At 34.3% G+C, this 19870-nt stretch overlaps 1 protein-coding gene across 7 annotated transcripts in view; it reads left to right on the top strand.

Annotated features, from left to right (window-relative positions):
• IFT74 (intraflagellar transport 74) overlaps window positions 1–19870 on the top strand; it is a 78045-nt gene that overhangs the window by 25279 nt on the left and 32896 nt on the right. For 6 of the 7 annotated variants that reach the window (XR_002176345.2, XM_073806063.1, XM_019934915.3 and 3 more), the window contains 5 exons: window positions 7868–8006; window positions 9427–9489; window positions 14583–14726; window positions 16059–16099; window positions 18795–18874. Coding sequence is in view for 6 of the 7 variants with exons in the window: in XM_073806063.1 (XP_073662164.1) it covers window positions 7868–8006; window positions 9427–9489; window positions 14583–14726; window positions 16059–16099; window positions 18795–18874 (467 nt within the window). In the remaining variant the exon portion in view is untranslated. Of the gene's footprint in view, window positions 1–7867; window positions 8007–9426; window positions 9490–14582; window positions 14727–16058; window positions 16100–18794; window positions 18875–19412; window positions 19589–19870 lie in introns of those variants that run through there. The other variant, XM_073806065.1, reaches the window with a different exon arrangement.

Genomic DNA, 19870 nt, shown 5'->3' with positions numbered 1-19870 from the left:
TAAAATATGAAACAAGTAAATATCCCTTCACCCTCCCTGCACTCTAATCTTAAAAAACTGGAAAGCTCTTGGGGAGAATGAAAGACAGTAATTTTCAGGGTGTCTTTTTAGTTCCTAGATCTAGTGAAAGGAACTTTAAAACAATTGAAGTGGTTGTACATTTTAAAATTTTAATATATGTGCACAAAAGCAAGTCCAGAAGGATATATATTTATGTATATATACACGTTTAAGTATATGCTTATATTGCTACTTCTTGATTTTTCAATTTTAGGCATTATCTATTGATACTATCCTTTGACTTAACACTTTGGGAGATGAGAGTCCTCAGCTTTCTTTCAAACACTCCCTACCTTCATCTTCAATGCATCAAATATATACTTACTGTCTCTTTACTTTCCGAGCATAGTCACTTGTAATTTTGTTTAGATGAGTACTCAGTGTTTATACTATCAGGAATGTATAAAGCTGTCAATGACTGAGCCCTGTTAACAGGATTATTATTCTGTTCCTGCACACTGTTTTTCCTCTAATTAATTGTCCTGGTTTTCTTTTCATGTGCTTAGGGTTTTTTTTTTTTTCTCACTAATTTATACCCAAACTCTCCCTAGCAAATCTCTCAATAGTTTATGTATATTAGATAGTTTAATTTGTTTCATTTGCTTGAAGAAGTCTCTCCCAGAGCCTGCTGCCATGCTCTGATCTAGATGAGCTGATCACTAGGCCCTCTACACAGCCGTTGACTTCCACTCTCCTTCCACCCTCATTGTAAAGACTCCCTTTTGCCCTTGTTACTGGATTCCTGTTTTCTAGAATGCCCTGTCTTGGATTACTGCCTTTTTTCCATGGAGCTTCCTGCAGGAGCTTCCTGAGAAGGTCCATAGAAGAGAATTTTTTTTAGACCGTGAAAGATATTTTGGCTAGAAATAGAACTCTAAGTAGGAAATAATTTTCCCTCAAAAGGTTGATGGCATTGCCCCATTGTCTTTGGGTTTCTAGTATAGTCGTCCCTCAGTATCAGCAGGGGATTGGTTTCAGGAGTCCCTACAGATACCAAATCTGTAGATGTTCAAGTCCCTTACATAAAATGGTGCAATATAATGAATACAGTGGACCCTTCGTATCCACGGGTTTTACATCTGTGGATTCAACCAACCATGACTGTATTACTGTTAAGAACTGTGATGCTATCCCGTTCTAATTCTTTATCCTTTTATGTAACTTGCCGTTTCTTAACCCCAAAGCTTTTTCTTTGCTCTACAATATTATATAGTTAGAGGTGTACAGTATAGTGATTCACAATTTTTAAAGGTTATACTCCATTTATAGTTACTATAAAACATTGGCTATATTCTCTGAGTTGTACAATATAGCCTTAATATGGATATTCTGAAATTTCATGATCCTTTATGAGAGTCTGTTTTCATTCATGAAACTGGGCGGTTGGTGGGCACTTTCAATCTGGAAACAATGGGAAATTTTCTGAATTATTTGATTGATGGTATTGATAATTTTCTTCCTCATTAAAAAAAAAAAAAAAGCCTCACTTCTCTTTCTAGAACCCCCTTAATTAGGTGTTGGATCTCCTGGTATGATTTTCTAATTTTTTATGTTTACTCTTCCACATTTCATCTCTGTGTGTTTTTGCTCTGCTTTCTGGAACTTTATCATCAAACTCTTCTGTTAAAGTTTTCTTTTTCCTGTCATCTTCTTAATTCTGAAAATTACTTTTTTAGTATACTGTGGTATGAATATATTTTTTCCTTGTTTTTTTCTTGTACCTCTTGTTTTCTTTTTCCTTGAATAGCCTTTGTACTCTCAAGTTGTGTTTTTCCAGTTTATTTTTATAAGTATCCTTTATGTTAGAGGTTTTCTTTTGAACTTTGTGTATCTGTTAATATTTGGTTTAGGACTTACATATAAGAGTGGGAAACAAAAAAGCTGATGGGAAACTGTGCGTTTGTGTGGTTCTTATTAACTTCGCTATTATTTTTTGGCCACGCCGCATGGCCTTTGGGGTCTTAGTTCCCTGACCAAGGATCAAACCCGTGCCCCCTGCAGTGGAAGCGTGGAGTCCTAACCACTGGACCACCAGGGAATTCCCAGTTCTTATTAACTTTAGATCTTACTGTAGAGTGACCTTAATGGACTGTTTTTTGGGGGAATCCCTAAATATCATTATCTTTAGATTGTTTCTCTTGGGCTGCTTGGATTCCCCAAAATGACATTTTTAATCTGCCTGAAAAGGTGAGGCCAAGTGGCCAGCATTCTGAGAGCTCAGTGGTGGAAAAGTTGAGTTTACCTCAGTAATTAGTATGTAAACTTTAACTTACTCTCCCTGCTTTTGGCATAACGTCCCTGCAGTCACTTGTGCCTAGTGCCCAGATTCTGTTTGTTTTATTTTCCCCAGAGCAAAAAAACAGAAGCCTTATTTTTCTGCTTAGGTAGGAGAGGACCTTTACCTGGCTGGGCAGTGTCAGGGAGAAAGACTTTCAACTGTGTTTCAGCCCCTCCTTTTCTACTTCTAGAATATCTGGTACTGCCAATCTCTGGGCCGTCTAGGGATTCTGCAGTGTAAATCAAGTGGCTTCTCAGCTTTCCCCACTGCTGGCTTGGGAGAATTTTGCTTTCCCAGTCAGTTTGCCCTTAACTGTTAGCTTTCTAGTTTCTAGATTTTATTGCTGTTGTTTCCTCTTCCATTCTTTTTGTCTTTATGAGTTTATATACTTCAAATTACCTTTTATTTTCATTTTAGTAGGGTTTTGGACAGGAGTCAAAGTTAGTGGGTACATTCAACATGCCATGTTTAACTGGAAACTGCCATTTATTTCAGTAATTCTTCTTACTATAAGTACTTTCCATTTAGTCATTTTATTCATGACCTTGATATTTCTTATTTTTATTTCTGTTTTGTTAAAGTCAACATTAGAAACTGCTGCATAAAGCAACTATTCTCCAATAAAAATTAATTTTAAAAAGATCTATTAAAAAATAAATAAATAGGGACTTCCCTGGCGGTCCTGTGGTTAAGACTTGGCCTTCCAATGCAGGGGAGTGCAGGTTCAATCCCTGGTCAGGGTGCTAAGATTCCACATGCCTTGCGGCCAAAATACCAAAACAGAAGCAATATTGTAACAAATTCAATAAAGACTTTAAAAAATGGTCCACATCAAAAATAAATAAATAAATAAGAAATAAATAAGAAACTGCTGCAAACAAATGATCTGTTTGAAATGATATGAATATGTCCTGTTACTATCATCCTTAGTGGTTAAAATTTAGTCTTTTGAGCCTTCTTATTGCACTTGTTACAATTAGTTGCTTATGATTTTTTAGGAAAATTTATTCCACGAGAGCAGGAGGTAAGAAACTACTCGGTGAGCAAGATTCATTTCAAGTTACTAAAGTCTGTTGCTGCATTAGCAATGAGGAATTTATTGTTATGCGAGTACTGGTCTATTCTAGTTAACTTCCTCATTGCCTTCCATCTGATGATCTGTTTATGTTTATTCCTTTTCCACTTTCTTTCTTTACATGGCTAAATCAAAGTTTGAAGAAAAAGCCACTGTTCTCCTAGATTTTACAATTTGAACGTAGATCATAACAGAATCCCTTTTAGAGTCAGAAATGAATTCAAGTTATCACTTATTCCAGACCACTGCCTACAAAAGGAGATCCCTAAGTCATAAATAAAAGGTAGTTTACCCGTATTTAGTGATTTCTAGGAATAAGTATGCAACCTCTCCAGTGGCTTGTTTCAGTATTTCTCAATGGTGTAGTGAAATTCTTCCTGATGTTTTTGTAGGATGCCCATGTGGGTAGGGCAGTGGTAAGGAAAAAGAGCTTCTTTTTTTTCCACAAGAAATAAATAGGATAAGGGTGAATAAAGGAAGCAGATAGGCTACAAAGAAAATTAACTAAACTAAAGAGTTTATGTGGAATAGAAGCAGCCGGAGAAGGTAATGGAGGTCAGGTGGGACTGTGAGACTTGTGAAAATGGAGACAGAGGATTGTCTTGTATTTATTATCTTTATCATCTGTGTTATACTAATAATTGTGTTCTCCAGTATGCTAAAGTGAATAAAATCGTAAGGGTTGGAAAAGGAATCTTTTTTTTCCTTCTATTTGATAAATTTTAGAGTTAGAAACTATATATACTTAGAGCTTAAGATAGATTCTGTACAAGAAAGCAGTCAACAGATCTAAACCATTATTAGGTCTAAAGCTATGAAATGCATTGATTGAGCCACAAGGTCCATGGGGCTTTTCGTATATTTGTACATGTTTTGAGAGGGGAAAGATTGAAAGATGGGGTAGGTAGATGTTGACCATCACAACACTAAATAGACAAATCCTTAGACAGCAACATTTGCTAGCTTTATTGGCTATCTTGAAGACATCAGATTGGCAGAATAACTAGCCAATAGTTCATGCAGAAATTGTTCTTGAGTCAGTTTACCCTATTTAAAAAGTTGATTTAAAAGGAAACAGCTATTATTGCCTTTTTCTCCCTTTGGATTTTTTTTTTCAATTTGATATTTATTTTGAAATGATATGTGGGCTTGAGTTTAGTGATTAAAAAATAGAGAATAAATGGAATATCAGTTTTTTTTAAAACTATCTTACAAAATTAAGTGCCCTTTTATATAGCCTATAACCTATATTACAGAAAAAAAGATTTTCACAAAAGGAAATGGTAGATATTAAAAAAGAAACAATGTTCTTCTTAGTGCAGTTTCAAGTACAAGTTTCTGAGAAGTTTTTGGTCATGTACTTTATATGACTATTATATACCATGAAATAAAAAGATATTGCAATTATTTTGGTTTTGTTAAATAAAATGTATATACTGTAATACAGTTTTGTCATTAAATATTTTAGATATTTATACCAGAATTCAATGTATTTGGAGTAAGGTATTAATAATTCACAATTAACTTATCTCTTGTAATTTTATAGAACTTCTTTTTTCAAACTTAAAAACTTTTATAATGGAAACTATCAAGAAAAAACCTCTAAGTAGGATAGTCATTGCGTAGTTTCAACAATTATCACCTGGTAGTCAGTCTTTTTTCATCTTACAAATTTGTTTTTAAGTTAATATCACTTCAAAATGCTCTGTGATTAACATATTTCAAAATAAAAAGATCTTATAAATTTGATTGGTTAGATGAAACCTTTTTTTTTCAAAAGAAAAATAATTAATTTTTATTACGTTTTCAGTTTATTTGGGAAAGATTTTTTGGCCATGTCCCAGGTTTATATTTCTAAGGTAGATCTTGTGAAAAATACAATCATATTTTCTTCTCTTTCATCACTTATTAGAGACAGAGATTTTTGTATAGACTTAACAAGTTTAAATATGATTTCAAAAAATTCATCAGTAATCACTGAACCTATAAATATATAGGATCTTACCTTTCCTTTTTTCTTTTGTCTCCGAGACTGGTGTGTAAGGAATGTACTCTCTTTCTTCCACACCATTAAAAAAAAAAAAGTATGTCATATGATTTTATTTCACTTTGTTTTAACCTTTGTACCGTGAACAGGTGGAAAAAACAAAAAAGAAAGAAACTAGACTTCCTTAGCAAAAGATTGACTAGAAGAATAATTTCTTAAAGTCATCTTTGACTTTTTCAGTGTAACAACTAAGGTGGCTTGCTTAACCTTTGTGATTCTTAATCTTAGAAAATTTAAATATTAACAAATTTACTTTGTGAGTTAAAGTATATAATATTGAGAATGCATAATTTGAAAGATACATTGCTAAAGTGATTTAAGTGTTGATCCTAAAGGTACTTTGTATTTTGAAAGATTCAAGTTGAAAAGGTTCCACCAAGTTTTGTATTCCACTGAGTTTCAACTTTGTTGTTTACTCATTTTTATGACACCATCATTGGTAGTTTTACTGCCAAGTTATAACAGGAGCAGACTGCTCAAAGCATCAAAAGACCCGACCCTTGGCCATTACGTGACCTTCAAAAAAATCAGTTACCTTCCTTGTGCTTCCTTGTGTAACTTCCCCTCTGTAAAATGGAATACTTTACAACATTAGTTCCCATCTAACTGTAGTAGATATATCAGGCAAAAACATGGTTAAGATTCATTGTTGGTAGTAAATAATCATGGAGTTCAGAATGAGTTAGATCTAACAAACTTCTCTGGGCTTCAGTATCCTTAATCTGTGAAACAAAGAGATTGAAATAGATGATCTTTTCTGTTTGAAATTTCTATGAGCACATGCATATACCCGTGTAAATTGTAGCAGCAGCAGACACATTTTCTTATGCTATAGTAATTGAGGCTCAACGTGAAGACATCACTTCCTGTTCAATAATGAGACAAAAATAAATAGAAATTCCAGGTTGTCTGTTTCATTATGTTCATCTTTTATTTGGTTATTATGAGATGCTCTCTGTAGGAAAATTTCTGAGTTTAGATTATCTTATTCTGGTACTAGGGTATGAATGTGTAAAGTGTGTGGAGGATAGATATGTGGATCTATGAGGCTCAGTTAGTGATTATGAAAACTGTTAACGATATCTACATTTGAAAGAGATTGAATAGAATAATTATATTTTGAAACTCAAAGTAGAAATTTATGATATTGAGACTGAGAATTTATCTTCAAGCAAGCTTTTTATATGTAAATCTTGAAGTATTTACATGATAACTAGCATCTTACCTCTATTTTTTTCAGAATTTTTCTTTACCCTATTTATAATTGATCTTGCATAGGTAATAAGTGGCACATCACTGGTATTTCTTGTGATTATATGATAAAGATTGTTATTGTTTGTAATTAATTTCATTACTACTACTTACATGATTAGACTTATAATGTTCCTGTTATATTTTCAAGGAAATTAGCTTATTATTTTGCAGTGCTAAAGTACAGTTGATAATTTGTGAAATATCAATACCAGTTTTAATTAAAGCAGTAGATAAAAGGGAATTTAAGCAAAATATATTAATCTAAAGCTATGAATTTTTTAATCAAATTGCACTGTTGGTCTTCCTACTCCCCAGTGCAGTCAGAGCTGTGTTACTTGAGATGATTTATGTGGTAAACTTCCATGCGAGATTTCATTTGGTCAAAGAATTCTATAGCTAAAAGATACTTGAAAACCACTATTCTAAAATTTAACTCTCTTGTTTGTCTTGAGGGTATGATAACAAAAAGTGCAAATACATTCTCATATGTATAAGACTTTAAGGATTTTCTGTGATAATCTTTGTGGTTTTTTATAAGAAAGTAAAGTGGAGAATAAGGAAATACAAGGATTTGGAGATTGAGAAGAGAAAGATGTAAAATAAGTCTGTGTTTTGTTTTGTTATAAATTTATTTGTTTTTGGCTGCGTTGGGTCTTCGTTGCTGCGCGCGGGCTTTCTCTGGTTGCGGTGAGCTGGGACTCCTCTTTGTTGCGGTGAGCAGGCTTCTCATTGCGGTGGCTTCTCTTGTTGCGGAGCATGGACTCTAGGCATGCGGACTTCAGTATTTGTGGCACACGGGCTCAGTAGTTGTTTCTCGTGGGCTCTAGAGCGCAGGCTCAGTAGTTGTGGCTCACGGGCTTAGTTGCTCTGCAGCATGTGGGATCTTCCTGGACCAGGGATTGAACCCGTGTACCCTGCATTGGCAGGCGGATTCTTAACCCCTGCACCACCAGGGAAGTCCCAATAAGTCTGTGTTGATGGGGCCAAATTTTGTACAGGTCAAATAAAATTTGTGTGTACATCTATAAGGACTTTTAGATCACAAACTATGGTTAAATAACTTTTACGTATCCTACTTAATTGAGACTGAGTAAAGTTAATTGATTTTTCCCCTCAATATTGTAAGAGGAATATTGTATACCTTTGATTTCAGGAAGGAAAAACAAATTAGAAGTGTAGAAGAAGAAACTGAACAGGAAAAACAAGCAGCAGAGGGCATTATCAAAAATATGCCTCCAGAAAAACAAGTCAAGTATATAGAAATGAAAACCATGAATGAGAAATTGTTGCAGGTAATACTAATTACTACTCTGTGCTGGGCATATAGCAGTCTTACTACTAAAAAGGTGATCTGAAGGTGGGCAGCATTGGCATCCCTTGAGAGCTTGACTAAACCTACTAATCAGAGTCTTCATTTTAACAAGATGATTCATATGGACATTTGAATTTAGGAAGCACTGATCTAGAAAATTTCGTTTTCTTATGTTGCATAATGACCTAGCTTTTACTCTGTTATTCAGTTCTATGCATCATTCATTTTTGCAGGTCATAAAGATACATGAAACAATTGTTTTCTAATGAACTTTTAATGAAAACATTAAAAGTCCTCATACACCAGAGCCATATGGATATTTACTTTCTTTCCTTTTCTTCCTGCCTAATAAACAGCAAGTCGTTTACTTGCTATGCCCTTAATTTGAACAGCTTTTGTCCCCTAATTATGGTGTTTAAATAAGAAATTTGGATGTCTACTGAGGGATTATTGAGAATCCTCTCAACATTCAGTCATGGTGGTGACTCAGGTTTACAAGGTAGTGCCCTTTCATGTCCAGATATCCCTTAACCAGTTAACAGAGAATTAGTCCCCGCAAATGCCAATAATGAATGTAGTTCTAGTTTCTCAGATAATCCTTTACTGAAAATTTAATATAACTTTTTATGTTAGACAGAATTTATAACATATAATGAAACATTGATGAAAGAATATTATAAAAATACCAAAATATTATCAAAATATAGCTAATATCACACAGGGGTGTTTGAATGGGTCTGGTTGGCCCTTGAACACCTTGGGTGTTAGGCACACTGACCCCTGTGCAGTTTAAGTCTGTGTATAATTTATAGTTGACCCTCAGTATCGAAGGTTCCACATCCACGGATTAAACCATCCATGGATTGAGTAGTACTGTAGTACGTATTTCTTGAAAAAAATCCACATGTCATTGGACTCATGCAGCTCAAACGTGTCTTATTCAGGGGTCAACTATAAACAGTTCAAGGGACTTATCCCTAAGAGTGAGCCATATAAATGGCTACAGGTCTTGGCCTTAAAAGAAAATAGGCAAAAGATATGGAAACATGGTTAAAAAGACAAATAAAAATTATAACTTTAAACAGTATCATCATTAATTTGAAGTATTCTGATATTTGATATTCTCAGAATACAGTGATGATTCACTGTGAAAAGTTCTGGCTCCCTTTAAAAAGCTCATAAGTATTTTAAAAGGTTGATCTTGGCAAGGTTTTTAGTAATAATGAAATAAATTGGCAAAAATAGAAATAATGAATGTTAATAAATTCTAGTCAGATTTTAAGATATGGGTTGAAAACATTTACAAAATTTACTTTGTCACATCTGTATTTAAAATGTTGAGAAGGAAATTATTCTTAATGTAATTTGCCTATATATTTGATTTTTTTCCTTCTTCTTAGGAATTAGATACACTTCAGCAACAACTAGATTCACTGAACATGAAAAAAGAGAGCTTGGAATCTGTAAGTAAAAATCAAGTAAAAGTTTTCATATTACTCAGCTACAAAAGAAAATTCAGTTAAATATATTAATGGAACTCATTCAGGTACATATTTATTTAGTAGTTTACTAATAGAAATGTAATAATTTTTTTTCCTATTCAGGACTGCAAATATCTTAGTTTAGTAAGAAAGCAGATTCAGTTATTGAGTACCTACCCTGTACAAAAATCATTCTGCCTTGCTGAGGCACACAAAATCTAATGGTAATTTAAAACTACCAATGGCAGTTTTCACAGAACTAGAACAAAAAATTTCACAATGTATGGAAACACAAAAGACCCCGAATAGCCAAAGCAATCTTGAGAAAGAAAAACAGAGCTGGAGGAATCAGGCTCCCTGACTTCAGACTATACTACAAAGCTACAGTAATCAAGACAGTATGGTACTGGCACAAAAGCAGAAATATAGATCAATGGAACAGGATAGAAAGCCCAGAGATAAATCCACGCACATATGGTCACCTTATCTTTGATAAAGGAGGCAAGAATATACAATGGAGAAAAGACATCCTCTTCAATAAGTGCTGCTGGGAAAACTGGACAGCAACATATAAAAGAATGAAGTTAGAACACTTCCTAACACCATACACAAAGATAAACTCAAAATGGATTAAAGACCTAAATGTAAGGCCAGACACTATAAAACTGTTAGAGGAAAACATAGGCAGAGCACTCTGTGACATACATCACAGCAAAATCCTTTTTGACCCACCTCCTAGAGAAATGGAAAAAAACCCCAAAAATAAACAAGTGGGACCTAATGCAACTTAAAAGCTTTTGCACAGCAAAGGAAACCATAAACAAGAAGAAAAGACAACCCTCAGAATGGGAGAAAATATTTGCAAACGAAGCAACTGACAAAGGATGAATCTCCAAACTATACAAGCAGCTCATGCACCTCAATATCAAGAAAACAAACAACCCAATCCAAAAATGGGCAGAAGACCTAAATAGACATTTCTCCAAAGAAGATATACAGATTGCCGACAAACACATGAAAGGATGCTCAACATCACTAATCATTAGAGAAATGCAAATCAAAACTGCAATGAGGTATCACCTCACACCGGTCAGAATGGCCATCATCAAAAAACCTACAAACAGTAAATGCTGGAGAGGGTGTGGAGAAAAAGACACCCTCTTGCACTGTTGGTGGGAATGTAAATTGATAACAGCCACTATGGAGAACAGTATGGAGGTTCCTTAAAAAACAAAAAATAGAACTACCATCTAACCCAGCAATCCCACTACTGGGCACATACCCTGAGAAAACCATAATTCAAAAAGAGTCATGTACCACAATATTCATTGTAGCACTATTTACAATAGCCAGGTCATGGAAGCAACCTAAGTGTCCATTGACAGACAAATGGATAAAGAAGATGTGGCATATATATACAATAGAATGTTGCTCAGCCATAAAAAGAAATGAAATTGATTTATTTGTAGTGAGGTGGATGGACCTAGAGCCTGTCATACAGAGTGAAGTAAGTCAGAAAGAGAAAAACAAATACCGTATGCTAACACATATATATGGAATCTAAAAAAAAAAAAATGGTTCTGATGAACCTAGGGGCAGGACAGGAATAAAGACGCAGACTAGAGAATGGACTTGAGGACACAAGGAGGGGGAAGGGTAAGCTGGGACAAAGTGAGAGAGTAACACTGACATACATACACTACCAAATGTAAAATAGATAGCTAGTGGGAAGCAGCCACATAGCACAGGGAGATCAGCTCGGTGCTTTGCGACCACCTAGACGGGTGGGATAGGGAGAGTGGGAGGGAGACGCAAGAGGGAGGGGATATGGGGATATATATATACGTATAACTTATTCACTTTGCTATATAGCAGAAACTAACACAACATTGTAAAGCAATTATACGCCAATAAAGATGTTAAAAAAAAAAAACATACAAGCAAGAGACTAAAGACAAGTGAAGATGGAGAAGTCAGTTCATTACTTTAAAGATGTAAAAGCTTGCATTTGTTTTATTATTTATTTAAAGTGTTTTTAAAGTCACAAAACATGTTTTCTATTAAAAAATTGAATAAGATGAAAGTAAAAATGCCTATTTATTTTCCCTCTTTCCAGACAGAACTGCTCTCACATTTATTGAGTGATTACTATGTGCTTTTTTTGAGCTCTTTACATATGTCACCAGCATTGTCATTTTATCTTCACAGCAATCCTATAATCCTACCTTCATTTTACTGTTGAGAAAAACCTTAAGTGGGATGTACACTGGATATGCTGTCTGCAGCTTTTTTTTTTTTTAACCTAACATTCTCTCTTGAATGTCTATTCATGTCAGCTCTTAAGATATCTTTCTCATTTTTTGAAATTACTGCATTGTATTACATTGTATGACTATATATAGCACAGCCTTGTAGATGACTAGATTGTTTATATTGATAGTTTTTTGAGATTATAAAACAATGCTGTAGTGAAAACACATTTTATGCAAAGTTACTACGAGTGTATCTTAAGATAAATTTCTTGCATTGGGTCAGAAGGTACAAACTTCTAAAACGTTGTAACATTGCCAAATTGCCTTCCAAAAAAGTTCCATTTTCTACTCCTAATCTCAATGTATGAGAGTGCCTATTTCCCCCGTACTCATTAACAGCTGCATTATCCATCCACCTTTTCCATTTTTACTAGTTTACTAGTTTAAAATTAGTATCTTGTTTTAATTTTCATTTATTTATACAAAAAGTTGAGTATCTCTTTATATATTTGTTGGCCAATGCATTCTTTTTCTGCAAACTACCTTCCCACTGTCTGTACATCAAATCTTGCCTGCCTTTCTTGATTTCCTATGTATTCAGGTAGCTATAACGATGATAGGATTAGTAACAATTGTAAATTGACATGATTGCTTTCACCTAGCTTGCAAAAGAAATAAACCATGAGTATTTTGTAATCATTCTTTTGGAAATTTGCTATTGAAAAAACTAGTTTGCTTAAAAATATTAAGATGATTTTCTATATCCAGTTGTCTACATGTGGGTACACAGAATTTTTATTTTCTTTGATCTCTATGGTAATAAAAATATGCTTCAAGGAATAAGGACTGCATTTATATAGTATTAATACAGCCAGCTTTCAGAATTCCTCACTATCTTTTTTTAGGGTGTGTAGGAGAGAGTTAGGTCTTATTTCATTGGCAGATTTAGTTTCCACAGGAAGAGGTGTAGGGTATAACCTTGGAATTAGTGTTTCTATTGATGCCACTCTACTTTGGCATTAGTACATGTATGCCTAAAATTACATGAATTTAAAAAAACTTACAGTATTCTCAAATGAAGAAAATGTAGATCCTAATTCTGTTTAACTTTAGCTGGATTCCTTTGTGGGTCTTTTTGGGGAGAGGAAGATTTGTTCTTCAAGATAACATTATGTCAAATATCAGTCAAGTAGTGTTTATTGCATATCTGCTGTATGCTCCCTACTGTGCTAAGTATTGCTGATTCAGTTCATAGGAGTGTGAAAAAAATCAGGTGAAAGATCAACAAGAGCTTGAGTCTTCAGGAGTGGTTTTATCAAGATGCAATGATGAACATGTCTATAGGTGGTTAAGCAAAAGGGACGGGGGAGGTACTATGAAAAGGGATACATCAAAATGTCTGCATTTTTTCTATCAGTATTTTATTATCATGCCTTTTCACCTGAAGCTAATACATTACTTAAGCTGTGTATATAACCCTTTGCCTATGGACTTTCAAACATTTCCTCTTGTTCACTTTTTCCTTTTTTTAAGATTCCTTCTCTTTTGCTTTCAAAAAGGAGGAGGTCTCCCCTCTTAAAAATCTTGTTCATACTGTGAGCCTGTTTTCAGATATCATTAACTTTTTTTTCATGATTAACTTTTATTTTTGTTAACTTAGAAAAATTATTTAGATATCAGGTCATCAGTTTTCTCATCTGTAAAACAGAGATGATAGTACTATCTTACAGAGTTGCTTTGAGTGTTAGAGATAGTATATAAAAAATATGAAGTATAGTGCCTGGCACAGAATACGTGCTCAATAAATAACAGCTTCAAATGTCATTTTCATCATCATCATCACCACTACCACCAACATCCCTAGCTCTTTTGGTTATCTTTTAAAATTATCACATCCCTTATTTTCTCTTTGTGAACAGTAGAACAGTGGTGAATACATGATAATTTTACTACTCGTGTCTATTAGTTTCCTAGTGCTGCTGTAATAAAGTATCACAAACTGGGTGACATAAAACGACAGAAATTTCTTGTAGTTCTGGAGGCTAAAAGTCTAAAATCAAAGACTTACTTCTTTTGGGACACTAGGTGGAATCCTTCCTTGCCTCTTCCTAGCTTCTGGTGCTGGCTGTCGATCCTTGGCATTTGTTCCTTGACTTGTAGCTACATCACTCCATTCTTTGCCTGTATCATCAAATGGCATTCTCCTCGGGTGTCTCTGCTTTTTATCTCTTCTCTTCTAATAAAGAGCAGTTAATACTGGATTAAGGTCCACTTTAATGACCTCAAGATAATCTTAACTTGATTAAATCTGCACAGACTCCATTTCAAATTAGGTCACGTTCACAGGTGCTGGAGATTAGGACTTCAGCATACATTTTTGGGGGATATAGTTCAACCCATAAACTTGTAGGAAAGCATATATATGATCTATTCAGGGGAAAATATCTTCCCTCTAGCGATCAGTTCCTTGGACTTTGGATTGGGTTTTGTGGTTAAAGTTATACATACATCGTTACATTTTCTTTATTATCTTCCCATTAGTAGAGATGTCTTTATCTTTGTTTAGGTCTTATATTTAGAAGATAAACTAAAGCTACCACCTTCTTGTGAACCTTAGACTGAAAATTGCTTATGAAAGTATACAGGGATTTATTTTTATTCTTCAATGTTTAGAAACGTACTTTGTAGCATTATTGAGTACTCTAAGTTCTTGATATCTCTATTTAAAGATGCTGGTAGTTTAAATTTGTCCTTAGTCTTATAAACTGAAAACTATTTGAATAGTTTTTGATAAAATATTAAAATTATTTTAATTCTCTTCAGGAAATAGCACACTCCCAGGTAAAACAGGAGGCTGTATTGTTGCATGAAAAACTTTATGAGTTGGAGTCCCATCGAGATCAAATGATTGCGGAAGAAAAAAGCATGGGATCCCCAATGGAAGAGAGAGAGAGATTACTTAAGCAGGTAGGAAAAACAAACATATGTATTTTAATATGTCAGGATTTGGTAAATGTATCAGTCTGTTTTATTTAAGGCATATGAATTGAACAGAAAACTAATAAGTTTATTTTCTTAAAAAACAGTGAAAAGTGAACTCCATCTAAATTAATATGAACTGCTTGACTAAGAAGATCTAGGTAAAAGTCATTTCTCAAATAAACTGTTTTTTTTTTTTTTTGCTTAAATCCTAATTTTATATGGTCTTCATGCATATTTTGGTCATTTTTTCATGTTTTGGATCCTTATAAGAAAAACTTGAAACTCTTCTTATTGATCAGTAAATAATTAATCTTATTGAAGATGTATTCCATTATTTGTTTTGGGCCTCATATTTAGAAAATGAAGTGCCCCAAGGCTGACAACTTTGTGTGGTTATTTCTATCAGTGCCACCATGAAGTGAATGGAATTAAAATGTCCTGTGAAATCACAGTATGTCACCATGTTATGTCAGATGTGTTCAGTAGCTTTCTTACTATCCCAAGACTGGCTTTAATTTATCCTATTGTTTATCCTGAGACACCCTAAATATACAGCCCTTAGGAGCCTATATATTTGGGAGCACCTCTAGTCAGGAACCTACAAATGGGACTCCTTTGTGGTCTTAGATTGAATCCAGTGGGTTTGTAGGAGGCTTAGGGATCAACTCAGGAGCTATTTAAGTGTTAGAATCATTCTAGAAAGGTATCAAAATCTAGAATCTCTGAAGTTCCTTGGAAAGAGATCATTGAAGGCAGGGGACGAAGAGTGTGATCTTGGTATAGAATTTCTAGATAGAATACAGAATGACTAGTTAAATTTGAATTTCAGATAAGCAGTGAATAATCTTTTAGAATAAGTATACACGTAAGGACAATAAGTGTATTCCAAATACATACCACAAAAGTTATTCATTGTTTTTCTGAAATTCAGATGTAATGAGGATTGCTAAATCTGGCAGCCCTACCGTGTGCATGGGTTGGGGGTGGGGAGCAGGGGGAGCAGGGCGGGGGAGACAGGCTCAAAAATCCTAGATATTTATGTAAATTGATCCAGGCCTGAAGATGTGTTAACTTCTTGGTGCCACGTGGATAGGTATGGATATTTATCAGTCACCACTCTTCCTTTGAGGAGGAAAGAAAAATCTGTGAATAGTTCCCTAATGATGTTCCTTTTAACTTCAAAGGCTGAATTTCAAGAAATAAGTTTAAAGCGACTAGATTTGATATTTTAGTACACACCCTAGAAGGAAAATCTCTTTAAGATAGCCTAACAATGAGTAATTCTTTAAATTCTGTTTTCTCTTCATGCCTTTATAGGTTAAAGAAGATAATCAGGAAATAGCCAGCATGGAGCGACAGTAAGTACTTTTACACTAGGACATTTTACATTCATTTCTCATCTTTTAAATTGCATTCTAAATGTGTAAGAGGTGCATATTGTTACAGTAATTTTTTCTGTGATTCACACTGACAATATTGATGCAGCTTTCAGTTTTATTTATAGCTTTAAATAATTCTTTGAATGTTTAGTTAAGAGCCATTACATAGTATAATTGCTTTTTAAAAACAGCTTTATTGTGGTATAATACATACCGTACAATTCACATTTAAAGTGTACAATTCAGAGTTTTTTATTATATTCACAGAGTTGTGCAACCACCACCTCAGTCAATTTCAGAACAGTTCAGTCACCGCAATAGAAACCCATATCCCTTAACCATCACACCTCTTATCCCCCATTCCCAGCCCTAAGCAACCACTGTACCTTATGTCTGTGTAGATTGGCCTGTTCTGGACATTTCATATAAATGAAAGCATACAATATATGGTCCTATGTGGCTGGATTCTTACACTTAGCATAATGTTTTCAGGGTTCATCTGTGTTGTAGCATGTATCAGTATTTCATTTCTTTTTATTGCCAAATAATATCCCATTTGTGTGGCTATACCGTATTTATTTATCCATTCATTAATTGATGGACATTTGGATTGTTTCTATTTTTTGGCTGTGATGGATCATGCTGGTATTAACAATCGTGTACATGTTTTTGTGTGTGGACATATATATTTTCACTTCTCTTGGGTATTTACCTAGGAGTGGAATTTACCTAGGAGTGCTGGTTCATACGGTAACTCTATATTTAACTTTTTGAGGAGGTGCCAGACTATTTTCCAATGCAGCTGCACCATTTTACATTTTCACCAGCAGTGTATAAGTGTTCCAGTTTCTCCATGACCTCACCAACACTTGTTATTATCTGTCATTTTTGATTACTGTGTAGCCGTCTTAGTAGGTGTGAAGTGGTATCATTGATTTGCATTTTCCTGATGATTAATGAATGATCTTAAACTCTTTTTCCTGTACTTATTGGTCATATATATATATTCTTTGGAGAAATGTCTATTCACATTCTCTGCCCATTTTTAAAATTTATTTATTTATTTTTTATAGATCATTATTGGAGTATAATTGCTTCACAATAGTGTGTTAGTTTCTGTTGTACAAAAAAGTGAATCAGCCATATGCATACATATATCCCCACATCCCCTCCCTCTGGAGCCTCCCTCCCACCCTCCTTATTCCACCCCTCTAGGTCATCGCAAAGCGCCAAGCTGATCTCCCTGTGTTTTTGCCCATTTTTAAATTGGGTTATTTATTGTTTTATTATTGAATTGTAAGAGCTCTTTATATATTCTAAATAAAGTCTCTTATCAGATCAATGATTTGCAAAAGTTTTCTTCCATTATTTGGGTTTTCTTTTCACTTTCTTTATGGTGTCCTTTGAAGCACAAAAGTTTAAAATTTTTTTTAAGACTTTATTTTTTAAATAAATTTATTTATTTTATTTATTTATTTTTGGCTGCATTGAGTCTTCATTGCTGTGCACGGGCTTTCTGTAGTTGCAGCGAGCGGGGGCTACTCTTTGTTGCGGTGCCCGGGCTCCTCATCGCAGTGACTTCTCTTGTTGCGGAGCATGGGCTCTAGGTGTACAGGCTTCAGTAGTTGTGGCTCATGGGCTCTAGAGTGCAGGCTCAGTAGTTGTGGTGCACAGGCTTATTTGTTCTGTGGCATGTGGGATCTTCCCAGACCAGGGGTCAAACCTGTATCCTCTGCATTGGCAGGCGGATTCTTAACCACTGCGCCACCAGGGAAGTCCCAGTAGTTTTAAATTTTGATTATATCTGGTTTATTTATTTTTTTCTTTTGTCATCTTTGCTTTTGGTGTCATATGTAAGAAACCAATGCCTAGTTCAATTTCTTGAAGATTTATGCTTATGTTTTTTTATTTGTGTTTTATAGTTTAGTTCTTATGTTTAGATCTATGACCCACTTTTAGTTAACTTTTGTGTATGGTATGAGGTAGGAGTCCAGTTTTATTCTTTTGCTTGTGTATATCCAGTTATTCCAGCACCATTTGTTGAAATATTCTTTTAAGAAATATTATTTAATGTTCTTTCTCTGTTTAATTGTTTTGGCACCTTTGTCAAAAATCAGTTGTATATAGATACAGGGTCTTATTCCTAGACTCACAATTCTATTCCATTGTCTATCCTTAAAAGGATATGTCTATCCTTATTCCAGTATCATACTGTCTTGATTACTATAGCTTTGTAATAAGTACAACTGCTTTTGTTAAAATTTTAACCCATATAATCTTCTCTCAATGGTAAATTTTCTCTTATTTTCTAACTTTTAAGACAAACTTGCTAACTTAGTTTAGTTTATATAAACCTACAAAAAGAAGGTTGCTAAAGATTTTTTATTTTCTTAATATCACAAGTAAAGCTCAAAAGATGGCTGGCAGGGAAGGGTCTGCTGTTGAAGTCAGGCAAGCCAGCATTCTCAGAACACACTTTGTACTCTAAATGCGAATCATGAAAAAAGATTTTTCTCTCAAATTTATAGTATTGTCCTCAGAATAAAGCATATTATTTATTGATATTGTTTCTGCAGATTCAAAAAGATGTAAGATTTCATAACATCGTCACTAAATGTTTTTACTGAATATCTAAATTGTCTGCCATAAATTCATTAAATAATATTTTCAACAGGTTAACAGATATAAAAGAAAAAATAAATCAGCTTAATGAAGAAATTAGACAACTTGACATGGATTTAGAAGAACACCAAGGTAATTTTTTAAATATTTTTATGAAGTATAATATAGATACATAGCAGTATTTATACAGTATTAATAACTTGGGCCTCAGGGACTGTTTACCTGGGGTTTGTTATTTAATTCTTTGTGATATCACTAAGTTTAACTATTAAAATACTAAACTATTAAAATATTTAGTAGTAGTAACTAAATATTATAGTTAGTATTGAATCATTTAAGTAATATTTTAAATGTTATAGTTAGTATTGAATTTTAATAGTAACTAAATATTTTAATAGTAACTAAATATTATAGTTAGTGTTGAACTATTTAAGCCAACTAAAAACTTATATAACTTAAAATGGTTATATAATGGCAAGAATTTATTTTGTTTTGCAAACAAATTTTTTTGTTAATTGGGATGTAGTTGTTTTACAATGTTGTGTTAGTTTCTACTGTACAGCGAAGTGAAGTAGAGTTCCCTGTGCTATACAGCAAGAAATTTTTTTTTTTTTTTTTTTGCCATACGCGGGCCTCTCACTGTTGCGGCCTCTCCCGTTGCTGAGCACAGGCTCCGGACGCGCAGGCTCAGCGGTCATGGCTCACGGGCCCAGCTGCTCTGTGGCATGTGGGATCCTCCCGGACCAGGGCACGAACCCGTGTCCCCTGCATCGGCAGGTGAACTCTCAACCACTGCGCCACCAGGGAAGCCCAAGAAATTTTTTTTTTTAATCAAGTAAAATGGTTTAAAGTTGCTCACAGATTTCTAAGTTATACTTCTTCAATATTGTCAGCTATTAACTGGCGTAAGTGGTAGAGTTACAGGGGAGTGAGGATCACATCACAAATATCACAAAAAATGTAGGAAGAATTATTCGCTAGGGGACCCACTAATGTGGTGGCAAGTACTGATTATTCCAGTCCTCTCTCAGCTTTCCCCAGCAGTGGGATTTGAAGTGCCAAGGCAGGGACCAGAGCACTTCGGGTGGAAATGCTGTGGTGGGGATTTGGGAGCTACAGTGTATGTGT

This window comes from Tursiops truncatus, chromosome 6, assembly GCF_011762595.2.
Source record: "Tursiops truncatus isolate mTurTru1 chromosome 6, mTurTru1.mat.Y, whole genome shotgun sequence".
Classification (NCBI taxonomy): domain Eukaryota; kingdom Metazoa; phylum Chordata; class Mammalia; order Artiodactyla; family Delphinidae; genus Tursiops; species Tursiops truncatus.
Note: the sequence above shows the minus strand (reverse complement) of the source record. Positions and strands in the feature narration are given on the sequence as shown.